Source organism: Cannabis sativa, chromosome 3 (genome assembly GCF_029168945.1).
Source record: "Cannabis sativa cultivar Pink pepper isolate KNU-18-1 chromosome 3, ASM2916894v1, whole genome shotgun sequence".
Classification (NCBI taxonomy): Eukaryota; Viridiplantae; Streptophyta; class Magnoliopsida; order Rosales; family Cannabaceae; genus Cannabis; species Cannabis sativa.
In genome coordinates, this window is record NC_083603.1 from 45,683,608 (window position 1) to 45,695,892 (window position 12,285).

The 12,285-nt window shown below is 35.1% G+C and overlaps 4 protein-coding genes across 5 annotated transcripts; 3 read left to right on the top strand and 1 right to left on the bottom strand.

The window, feature by feature from the left end:
* LOC115709838 (quinolinate synthase, chloroplastic) lies at nucleotides 1-3,888 on the top strand. Its single transcript, XM_030638075.2, has 7 exons — nucleotides 1-1,046; nucleotides 1,371-1,655; nucleotides 1,936-2,154; nucleotides 2,248-2,427; nucleotides 2,637-3,140; nucleotides 3,258-3,419; nucleotides 3,506-3,888. Exons 1-7 carry the CDS (start codon nucleotides 297-299, stop codon nucleotides 3,569-3,571), a joined length of 2,166 nt encoding a protein of 721 aa, XP_030493935.2. The 5' UTR covers nucleotides 1-296; the 3' UTR covers nucleotides 3,572-3,888.
* A 398-nt stretch (nucleotides 3,889-4,286) lies between these two features.
* On the bottom strand, nucleotides 4,287-4,821 carry LOC115708829 (multifunctional methyltransferase subunit TRM112 homolog A). Its single transcript, XM_030636845.2, has one exon. It carries the CDS (start codon nucleotides 4,819-4,821, stop codon nucleotides 4,453-4,455), a length of 369 nt encoding a protein of 122 aa, XP_030492705.1. The 3' UTR covers nucleotides 4,287-4,452.
* A 965-nt stretch (nucleotides 4,822-5,786) lies between these two features.
* On the top strand, nucleotides 5,787-8,478 carry LOC115711595 (manganese-dependent ADP-ribose/CDP-alcohol diphosphatase). Its single transcript, XM_030639962.2, has 2 exons — nucleotides 5,787-6,467; nucleotides 7,145-8,478. Exon 2 carries the CDS (start codon nucleotides 7,166-7,168, stop codon nucleotides 8,123-8,125), a length of 960 nt encoding a protein of 319 aa, XP_030495822.2. The 5' UTR covers nucleotides 5,787-6,467; nucleotides 7,145-7,165; the 3' UTR covers nucleotides 8,126-8,478.
* A 515-nt stretch (nucleotides 8,479-8,993) lies between these two features.
* Nucleotides 8,994-11,429, top strand: LOC115711700 (manganese-dependent ADP-ribose/CDP-alcohol diphosphatase). Of its 2 annotated transcripts, none has more exons than XM_030640081.2 (2): nucleotides 8,994-9,215; nucleotides 10,086-11,429. In XM_030640081.2, the coding sequence occupies exon 2, from the start codon at nucleotides 10,107-10,109 to the stop codon at nucleotides 11,064-11,066; it is 960 nt and encodes a 319-aa protein (XP_030495941.2). In that variant the 5' UTR covers nucleotides 8,994-9,215; nucleotides 10,086-10,106; the 3' UTR covers nucleotides 11,067-11,429. The 2 variants fall into 2 exon arrangements, with proteins under 2 accessions (XP_030495941.2, XP_060967948.1); XM_061111965.1 differs by lacking the exon at nucleotides 8,994-9,215 and adding an exon at nucleotides 9,218-9,271.
* The last annotated feature ends 856 nt before the right edge of the window (nucleotides 11,430-12,285 follow it).

Consider the following 12,285-nt stretch of genomic DNA (forward strand, 5'->3'; position numbering starts at 1 on the left):
GGGTGTGATACTCAATAGACCCATACCCATTTTAACATTTGTAATTGCACCACCGTAGTGTTTATAATAATACAAAAAATAAAAAGAAAGAAATAGAAGATTGGGGTTCGTTGGTGATTCACAATAATGGGCCCATGCATTTACCAGGACACCAATTTCAGAGCTATGCGCGCCTTACTTCTGTTTTTAGTTCATTTCTTTGGGAATTGGTAATCTGTATTGGTATTGGTGTTGCCACTCCTCTCTCCACTCTCCATTGTTCCTCCTCAGCCAATTGACCTCTCTCTTTCTCTCCCATGGACTCTTCTTCTGCAACTATGGCTGTCAGAGTCGCTTCTTCTTCCTTCTCCTCTTCTTCTTCCACCCTTTTCTCCATATCTCCAAAGCTAAACCCAACCACCAAACCGACCCTCTTTAAGATCCACACACACAAACCCCGAATCATCAAAACTCTCAAATGCATCCACTCGCCTACCAGGAGAAATGGATCGCAATTCTCCTGCTCCGCCGTCACCTTTTCACCGTTACAGACCACTGACCTCGTCCCGTCTAAGCTTCAGAGGCTGGTCACCGAGTTCCAGTCGTTTCCGGAACCCATCGACAGGGTCAAGCGGTTGTTGCAATATGCGTCTCTTCTTCCGAAGTTTGATGACTCGTCTCGGGTTGACTCGAACCGAGTCATGGGCTGCACCGCTCAGGTATGGCTGGCGGCGAGTTTGGATAAGGAAGGGAGAATGAGATTCGCGGCTGACAGTGATTCGGAGATCACGAGAGGGTTCTGTTACTGCTTGGTTTCGATTCTCGATGGGGCGGCACCGGAGGAGGTTTTGACGATGAAGACCGACGATTTGGAGGCTTTGAACGTGGGGTTGCCTGGTGGGCAGCGGTCTAGAGCGAATACCTGGCATAATGTTTTGATAAGTATGCAGAAGAAAACCAGAGCTTTAATGGCGGAGAGAGAAGGGAAGCCTCCATTTGAGCCTTTCCCTTCACTGATCGTCACCGCAGATGGGATTCATGCCAAGGGGAGCTATGCTGAAGCTCAGGTTACCCATATGATTAAATTCTTATACTTGCATATTTCATATCATATCATAACATAACATAGTATATATTTGACTAGATGTGTATATTTCATATCATAACATAGTATTCACTAAATGCTATGTTTGGTGTAATTAAAGAAAAAATAGTATTCATTAGATGTGTGCTTTTGCTTTTGTGTTTATGGAATAGTGATTTGAGTTGCATGTTGATTTTCCTTTTCTTGAGAGACAAATCAGATTTGTTCTTCTCGAGGGAATAAACAATATTATTAATTTAAATACTTTATCTATTTATTTGGCAACTCATGTCCTTTTCACTTGCAGGCAACATATTTGTCACCTGATGAGATTAAGGTTCAACAACTGGTTAATGTTTTGAAAGAAAAGAAAATTGGTGTGGTTGCACATTTCTACATGGACCCTGAAGTCCAAGGTGTCCTAACAGCTGCACAGAAGCAGTGGCCTCACATCCATATATCTGATTCATTAGTCATGGCGGATTCTGCTGTGAAGATGGCCCAATCAGGATGCAAATTCATCACAGTTTTGGGTGTTGACTTCATGTCTGAAAATGTGCGTGCAATTCTTGATCAGGCTGGTTTTTCTGAGGTGGGTCTTCTTCGTTAATCATGTCCTGTCATTTAAGATTGGCATAGTATTATAAACTAAACCCTGTATAGTATCTTTGACATTTTGATTTTCATGGAGAACAGGGGATTAGTTTTGATGAATGAGTTTCGGCTTTGATTATGAACTAGCGTTAGTGGTTTCTTTTGATTAGAGAGGACTAGATAAGCCTGCATGGTTTATTGCAGGGTCGACTATTTGTTGGTATTGGTAACCACATACTAATTATTAGTTTTGTTTCTTTTACTATGTTTAAAACCAGGTTGGTGTATACAGGATGTCAAATGAGCGTATTAGTTGTTCTTTGGCAGATGCTGCCTCTGGTCCTTCCTATATGAGCTATCTTGAATCAGCCTCCAAGGCTTCTCCTTCTTTGCATGTTGTCTACATAAACACTTCACTCGAGACAAAAGCTTTTGCTCATGAGCTTGTGCCAACAATAACCTGCACTTCTTCAAATGTTGTGCAAACCATTTTACAGGTTCGTTTCGGCCTACTATAATGTTCCCATCCATGTTTCATGTTTTACACAACTCATCTTAACTTTACTTTCTTTACTGTGTTTCCTTCTCAGGCTTTCACGCAAGTACGAGATTTACAAGTATGGTACGGGCCTGATTCATACATGGGTGCAAACATTGCTGAATTGTTCTTGCAGATGACCAAGATGACTGATGAAGAAATTGCTGAGATACATCCACAACATAATCGGGATTCGATCAAATCATTGTTACCTCGCCTGCACTATTACCAGGTATTATTTGTTTTTGTTCCGGCTGATGGTCACTTGGCATTTCCAATACCTAGCTCATCTGGATTTGCTACACATGAAGTTGTGTTCTTTTGTATGAGTGCATGCACCTTTTTTGTCATAAAATAGGAGAAGAAGCACCTTTCATTTCGGGCCCTACTTTTACATTTTCTGATCATGGGCTTATAACTACTTTTGTTGTACCCTATTAGGATGGAACATGCATAGTGCATCACCTTTTTGGACATGAAGTTGTGGAGACGATAAATGAAATGTATTCGGATGCATTTTTAACTGCTCATTTTGAGGTTCCTGGGGAAATGTTTTCTTTGACAATGGAAGCAAAGAAAAGAGGAATGGGGGTAGTTGGTTCTACTCAAAATATATTGGATTTCATAAAACAAAGGGTTCAAGAGGCTTTGGATAGAAATGTCAGTGACCATCTCCAATTTGTGTTGGGAACAGAATCAGGAATGGTGACCTCAATTGTTGCAGCAGTTCGCAGCTTGTTAAATTCATCTCAAAATGGAGCTAAAGTAAAAGTTGAGATTGTGTTTCCAGTTTCATCAGACTCAATGACAAGCACATCGTCAAATTCATCCTCAGACCCTAAATCCATTAACACTGGCGATGTCATACTACCGGTTATACCTGGAGTCGCTAGTGGGGAGGGATGCTCCATTCATGGTGGCTGTGCATCCTGTCCATACATGAAGGTTAGCACATTATTTATTGTATTTTATGGCAATGGAATTTGATGAATTGATGGTATGGTTAATGTTATGTTCTGTTAGTTGAAATCATTTCTGATGAGTTGTTCTATGATCTCCCAGATGAATTCTCTCAGTTCCCTCTTCAAAGTTTGCAACCATCTTCCTGATGAATCAAACATCCTAGCCTCATATGAGGCCGAGCGATTTAAATGCCAAACTCCAAATGGAAAAGAGATAGCAGATGTTGGTTGTGAACCAATTTTGCATATGAGACAATTCCAGGTTACTTTCTTGCAACCTTTAGCATATTGTTGTTAAGACCTCTTGTAAGTTTTAGGCTCAACTGATCTTCTATTCTCGTTTTACAGGCATCGAAAAAACTTCCAGAGAAGCTGATTAATCACATCCTCCAATCACAAGGCAGTGGGAGATAATTTTTATTTGGTTGAGTTGGAGGAAGGTAGCTCAAAAACTGAAAGACATACAATTATGCTATGGTCAAAGGCCTCCTATTGAAAGCACATTCTGAATCTGGAAGAAGCTGTAATCTCATAAGACTTTGGCTTATCAACACCTAGCGTACTGACTATATGTACTTCAGATTTGTAAGAATTTAATGGAACAAAAGGAAATTAAAATGTTTAATTTCACATCCATATAGAAAATTTTCTGTTAAATTAAACATTCAAACAGTTCAGTTTTTTTAATGTTAGCACTCCTTGGTGTGCACACACGACACACCATATATGAATCTAATTTTTTGGCACTTTTGAACTAAGAATTTTGGATAACAGTGTACTTGAGCATATTCCAAACAAATTAAACTATTTTCAATTTTCATGATTTCCAACTTTGTAAATGGAAGATTTGCGTAATAAGTTGGCAGCAATTGTGAAATATATTGAAAATATTTAAGATTAGTCATCAATGGTAGATCAATTGAATGCTATGGGACAACTGTTTTAATCTAATTTTCCATGATTTGTATAATTTTGATGAAAAAGAAAAAGTCATAATTGAATGAAAGGAATGAAAATAAGAAAGTTTGAGTCTATGAATTTTGTTATGTGCAAATAAACTATAACCAAAGAAATTCTATCTAAAGTTTTATAACCATTAACTAAAAATTTCTCAAATCCTTGTATAGTGAACAAAGAAACGAAAAAGATAAACACATATTTATAGAACAAGGTTTTAAATTTTGATACAGATTTAACCAAAAATTGATAAATAAATAATGAGTCCTACTCTGTATATGGAAAAAGAAACAGTCCTCAAACCCAGTGAGTCTAAACTAAAAGTGGCTTAAAACCAATCAAACCTCATCTTCATGAAGAAGCATATTGGGGATTCCCTTGGTGACCGGGAACCGGCGACCAGTCTCGGGGCAGATGAGGGCGCCTTCTTCGAGGTGAAGTTGGAGGAGGGCGTGGTGAAAACGACGAAGGAAGTCGTCGGAGTCGAGCATAGAAGGATCAACCTCGTTGGGGAGCTCAGTGTAGCCGATTGAGCGAGCGGCCTCGACTAGGGCTTTCCAGTCAATTTTGGAGAACATGGATTTGAGAAAATCGGGGTTTAGTTCAACCTCTTTCTCGACCACTTTCACCACTTCGATCCGGAGAGGGAAGCCATTGGTGACCCCCTTGATGTTAGAGGAGAGCATGTTATGAGTAAGGAGTCTCATATTGTACAACTATTCTCTCTTCCAAACTTCAGAGTTCAGAGACTGATTTTTTCTTGTTTTCTTTTTTTCTCTTTAACAGTTCAGACTGATTTCAACACAGCAAAAAAAAAGCCCTAACCCTAATTATAACGTGGTTTAAAATAAGTGTATTCCACGTCGGCTGTATCAATATATATAAATATATAAAGGAAATATATGACACAGAACAAGTATAACTATTAAATATTGATAAAAAGAATCACTTAATTAAATTTCCTTTAAATCAACCACTAGAATGTGCCAGTTTTTTTTTTTTTTTGATAAAATTGTCCATTTAGAGTTTGTTTAGAACGTCCTATTATATTGTATTGAATTATTTATCATATTTTTATATAATATTATGTTAAATTTTAATTTATACTAAAATATTATATATTTAAGTGTTGATAAAAGTTAATATTATATATAGATTTACATAAAATATAATTTAATATAAGAGTAATTTGCGGCAAAACCCCCAACTATCAATTTACTTGTAAAAAACCATCCAACCTCATTTTTTGGTAGGAAAACCCTCTAAAGTACTGTTCCGTTTACAGGTGTCGTCTGTCCAGCCTCATTAAATCCTAATTTTGTCCACGTAGCAATGAAAGGTCACTAAAAAATTATTATATGTGGCTATATTTTACAAAATAAAAATAAAAACATTAAGAGTAATTTGCTGCAATTTTTATTTTGTAAAATATGGCCACGTAAGATAATTTTTTAGTGATCTGTAATTGCCACGTGGGCAAAATTAGGACTTAACGAGGCTAGATAGACAACATCTTAAAAATGTAAACAGAACAGTATTTTAGAGAGTTTTCCCACCAAAATATGAGATTGGATGATTTTTTGCAAATAAATTCACAATTAAAAAGATTTTACCGCAAATTACTATTAATATAATAATATAAAATGCAATAGGTTTAATACTGTCTACCAATTACCAAAGGAATCCTTAAACCATTAAAACCATGAGCTTTATCACAGAGATTTTAAAAAAGCCTCTTCAACTTCTTTAGTAAAAACATCATCAAGTGAACAAAAATGTTCTAATAAATTCTGCTATCAATATCCCAGATATAGCATCAGGATCCACACATTGAGACTGAAACAATCATCAAAAAAGTTTGAAATTAGCCCTTTGATGGTTCTAGTGGCTTTTTATGAAATTTTTAAATATTTTCATTACCTGTCCTTAACCAATTTATTCTAAATCTTTGTTGCCAATAAAAAAATGTAATCTTGAAATTTTATTTTGAAGGGCCTCAATTTTAGGGTTTTTTTTCCAGCATTTAAGATTATTAATACAGTGATTGTTTTCCGGTGGAAGATCAGTTTGCCCTCCATAAAACGCTGACCCTTTATTACCGTAGCAGAAAAATAAGAACTGTCGGCATTAGGAATGAGAAAACTAATAGAAGGCTAGATCGTGATTAGAAGAGACACTGAGGGGTATCTCAGTCATTCATTCACCAACCCAAACCCAATTACCACCACTCTCTTATTCACCAATATTCCCATGTTGCCGAGACCAGGAATATAGGATTGTAATCCTACTACTTCAAATTCTTCAAGTAACCACTCTCACCACATCCTATTCACCTTTGCTCACTTTTTTTAAGGTACGAATTTCATAGTATTGATTGCTTACCAATCTGAAATTTACTGTATTTATTACTTTATTCTAATTTATGTCAAAAGAGTTCATTTCATACACCTGGGTTTTCATTTGTCTAGACAGTTTTTTTTAACAAACTGTTCTGGTTAATTCTGAAAGGGTATATGGTTTTATGTAATTGTGATCTTAACACTGTATTTTATGTAACAGAAAAACTTTAATTTATGAAATGTTTGTAAGAATTGATTCTTATATTGACAATCCCCTTCTATGATTGTCCAAGAAAAGTTTGGTGCGAAAAAGTTCCAAACTTTCTTTTAATAAAATTCATTTATTAGGTTTTTTATTTTTTTTATTCAAAGTTCGATGAAAGAAAAAACGTTGAGAAGCTAAGTTTGCAAGTAATAGAAGGTACCTATGTAAACATATCACTCATTGATTCACATACATAATACATTCTATATATTCAATACTGAAAGTTCATTTACAGTTTTACAGGCTATTTGATGTTTTTGGATTTAATATAGAATTGAAATTGATGTTTTTGTACTAACAATGTTCAAACTTGCACATACTATTGTTAGTACAAATCAAACACATTTGGTGTTGTGTTTCTTTGACATTGCAATATGAAGCAGATTAAGTACTTAGCTTGAAAACATGTATTATGTTGTTTGATAGGGTCATCTGCAAGCTTACATTATGGGATCTGCTAATGCATTTAGTAAGCAGGGAAGTTGTCCCGTCTTGTCTTTTGGCGTAATAGCTGATGTTCAGCATGCTGATATTCCTGATGGTCGCTCTTTTCTTGGCGTTCCACGGTATTATCGTCATAGTATTCTTGTTCTACAGAGAGCAGTGCAGAGATGGAATGCAGACAAGAAGCATAAATTTGTCATCAATTTTGGGGATATTGTTGATGGTTTCTGCCCAAAAGACCTATCTTTAAGTACAGTAAATAAAGTTGTTGAAGAATTTGAGAAATTTGATGGCCCTGTCTATCATATGATTGGCAATCACTGTCTCTACAATCTTCCTAGGGACAAGTTACTTCCAATGTTGAAGATTCCAAGTGAGGATGGTTGTGCTTACTACGATTTTTCCCCAAGTCCCGAGTTTAGATTCGTCGTCTTGGATGGCTATGACATAAGTGCAATTGGCTGGCCTCAAGATCATCCTAAAAGATTGGAGGCTGTGAAAATCCTCAAGGAGAAGAATCCAAATTCAGACAAGAATAGCCCCGAGGGACTGGTTGGTATCGAGAGAAGGTTCCTCATGTTTAATGGAGCTGTTGGGAAAGAGCAACTGAAATGGTTAGATGGCATCCTTCAGGAGGCAACAAACATGATGCAAAAAGTAGTGATCTGTTGTCATCTGCCTTTAGATCCCGGCTCAACATCTTTTGCAGCTCTTCTATGGAACTTCGACGAAGTAATGGGTCTGATACACAAGTACAATTGTGTAAAGGTTTGCATTGCTGGTCATAATCACAAAGGTGGGCATTCAATTGACTCTCATGGAATACACCACAGAGTTCTTGAAGCTGCTCTTGAGTGCCCTCCAGAAAAAGATGCCTTTGGATATATGGACCTTTATAATGATAGACTATCACTTACTGGTACTGATCGGATGGAAAGTACTGATATGTGCTTCAGTCCTTAATCAGACAATTGATAAAGTTTGGGAGACTACCATTTTAAAGATTCAAAAGTTGCATACTTTCATGGTAAAATACCATGATCATTGTCCACCTATCTCTTTACTCTTAAGAGCAATTGTTCCCATGACTTTAAATTCTTCATTGAATACTACCATGTATAAACTTTTCTTTTTCAATTAGCCAAGGACAGTCCCAAAGAAGTTTTTCGACTAGGTATATTGCCATTGGCATCAAAGGAAGTTCTATTATTGTTACGGTTTTCCTCTCCCACAATTTTATAGAAGAAATAAAGAGAGGAAACTAAATGTAAAGTTTGATCACATGTTCGAAATTCATATGATTTCCAATCTCTTGATTAGCGGGTTGGTATTGTTTTCAATCTATCTAAAATTAAGATTACACGGGCTATATTTTTATCGAATTTTTTAATTGAAATAATTACACCATATACAAAAAATTTTAATTTTTTACATTTATATTGTTGGGTAGAATTTTTTTCAAAATACTGTTTAAGTTTTATACTGTGTACTGTGTTAAGTTTTTACTGTTGTTTTACTGTTATTTTTTAGTTGTTCTACTGTTATTTTTAGTTGTTCTGTTTTGTATTCTACTGTAGTATTTTTGAAAAGATTTTCGTGTAACAGTATTTTTGTAAAATTTAACTAAAATTCTAATATTTTTGTAATTTTTTTTTTTTAATTTGCGTTTTTTTGTTGGATTATCTCTATTTAGTTTGGAAAGGGTTGGGTAATTTAGAAAAGTTGATGTAAAACCACCAAGCACCAGAAAAGGTAAGATGTCGGCAGCAGAAAACTAATAAATGGCACTATCGTAATTAATAGAACCATTGAAGGGATATCACAGTCATTGGAAAAGTTTCTCTTTCACCAACCCAAGCTGTTTAGTAGTTTGGCCAATGTTAACAAAAACTCAATAACAACCGGAGCTGAATAAGAAACTCTCTTATTCGTGAATGATCCCATGCAGCCGAGACCAGGATTGTAATCTGAGCATCTCAACTCAAATTCTTCAACTTACCACTCCAACGACGTCGTATTTACCAGTTACCACCATTTCTTATTTCTTTCGCAGGTATCAATTTTCTTGCCACTACACTACTTTCGCTCCCAAAAGTGGAAAAATTGGAAGTAATAAATAAAAAATCAATTGTTACATTTTCATTCTTCATAATTTTATATTTGGGAAATTAATCAGTAATTTATAATATTGTCTTTCTCTTTTTTATAGCTGCTATTCTATGTTTGTTCAGGAATGTAATCAGTTGATTTGATAATATTGATTGTTGATTAATGTGAACTGTACTTAAAATGGGTTAGTACTTGGACTTCATTCACCTGGGCTTTCATGTCTGGTCTGGTTAATTCTTAAAGACTATAAATTTGTATGTAATTGTAAAATTAGCTTATATTTGTGTCACAGAAAAACTTGATTATCAGATGTCTGAGAATTTTATTCCTATATGAATATATTAATAAATGCGCTATATAATTCTGTATGTGAAGTTTGGTGAGAAAAAGTTCTAAACTTTCTTTCACTGTAATTTTAATAGAAGTAATTTATTGGGTTTTATATATTTGTTTCAAAACTTAATGAAAAAACCTTAAGAAGCTGGTGCTTATGTAGTGAGACTAAACATATCAGTCATTGATTTTCTGTATAATTGAATACTAAAAGTGTTTGGGTATTCCCTTCTAAAACTGTTCAGCAACATTATACATTTATAGGCCTATTGTTTTGGCATTTTAAACCATTCTTAAATTTTGAATTTTCAGTGTAGATTTGAATTTGACGCAATGGAACTGAACATGCCTTGTGGATGTTTCTCTTGTATACTGAATTTACTTAGCTAATGACTGATTATTGTTAGTACAGAAACAAAATGATTTTGGTGTTGTGTTTTGTTTGACATTCCAATCTGAAGTAATATGTATTCTGCTGTAGGATCAGCTGCAAGCTTACATTATGGAATCTGCTAGTGCATTAAGTAAGCAGGGGAGTCATCCCATCTTGTCTTTTGGCGTAATCGCTGATGTTCAGCATGCTGATATTCCTGATGGCCGCTCTTTTATTGGCGTTCCACGGTATTATCGTCATAGTATTCTTATATTACAGAGAGCAGTGCAGAGATGGAATGAGGACAAGAAGCATAAATTTGTCATCAATTTTGGGGACATTGTTGATGGTTTTTGCCCGAAAGATCAATCTTTAAGTACAGTAAAAAAAGTAGTTGAAGAATTTGAGAAATTTGATGGCCCTGTCTATCATATGATTGGTAATCACTGCCTCTACAATCTTCCTCGTGACAAGTTACTTCCGATGTTGAAGATTCCAAGCAAGGACGGTTGTGCTTACTACGATTTTTCTCCAACGCCTGAGTTCAGATTCGTTGTCTTGGATGGCTATGACATAAGTGCAATTGGTTGGCCTCAAGACCATCCCAAAAGATTGGAGGCTGTGAAATTTCTCCAGGAGAAGAATCCAAATATGGAAAAGAATAGCCCCGAGGGACTGGTTGGCCTCAAGAGAAGGTTCCTCATGTTTAATGGAGCAGTAGGGAAAGAACAACTTAAATGGTTAGATGGCATCCTTCAGCAAGCAACAAACATGAGGCAAAAAGTAATGATCTGTTGCCACCTGCCTTTAGATCCCGGCTCAACATCTCGTGAAGCTCTTCTATGGAACTACGACGAAGTAATGGATCTGATACACAGGTACACTTGTGTAAAGGTTTGCATAGCTGGTCATGATCACAAAGGTGGGCATTCAATTGACTCTCATGGAATACACCACAGAGTTCTTGAAGCTGCCCTTGAGTGCCCTCCAGGAAATGATGCCTTTGGATATATGGAACTTTATAACGATAAATTATCGCTTATTGGTACTGATCGGATGGAGAGTACTGAAATGTGCTTCAGTCCTTAAGCAGACAATTGATAAAGCTTGGGAGACTAAGAAAGTTTCTTTATGTCCATATGCCAAAAACTCCAACATATTCAGAAGCTGCATACTTTGGTAAAGTAACTTTGTCCATAAGTGTTGGAATAAAACCATTGTTCCCATGACTTTAACTTCATCTTTAGATACTTTCATGTGTAAACTTTTCTTTCTCAATTAGCTAAGTCTTAGAGAAGTTATTGGACCTGGGATATCTGCATCAATGAAAGCTTTACTATTGTTAGGCTTTCCTCTCCGACAATTTTATGGAAGATATAAAGGGAACTAAGTCTAAATGTAAATCTTGATGACATGTTTTTAAATCTTCAATTCATAATGTTTCAATCTCCATTCATGAGTGTATTTGCTGCAACTAACTTATTATAACATTCAGTTTTGCTACCTTGTTAAAGTTGACTTGTCTTCCTAATTATTAAAAGTTTTTTTTGTTAATTAAGGATAACGAAATACATGTCTGACTTTGGGGTTAATGGGTTATATTATATCATTTTTCTTAATTTAAACTTGTGAGTGACATATATTATTGGTGATGACTACCGTGTGAACTGACCATTGGTATTTCGATTCAATTATTATTATTATTATTATTATTATTATTATTAGAAAAATTATTTCATAAACTATTTTTTTTATATTTTTTTAAATTTATAGTTTGGGTTGTTCTGATAGTTTCTTCAATCATTTTTATGTGAGTTGTCATGTGATTTTAATTGCGATTTTAGATGTTCTATTAGTTGCTTTGCTACAGTAGTTTTTTTAGTAATTTCTATGTGAGTTGTTATGTGGATTTTATTTGCGATTTAGGTTGTTCGGTTAGTTGCTAAGGAAATTTTTATGTAAAATTCTATAAAAATAATAAAAAAAAAAACTATTTTAAAGTGTAAAGATAAAAAAGTCTCTTATTATTATTATAGAGATAGACGATTAAAGACGATATCTTAGTGATTTACGGCATCAAGTGTTATTTTGCTTAGTGGGCATCTGAATTCTTCTTGAAAATTCTTTTAACCATTAATTTTTAGACGAAATTTCTTGGTTTTCTTATGTATGTCTTTTGTCTATTTCAAACTGTACCATATGTTAATTTGTGTTTAATTAATCTACTTGTTAATAAAGAGAAAATATGCAGTAGAAGAGTAAGGAGATGATAGATTTTTGGCTAATTAGTAATATTTCCCCCCGAACT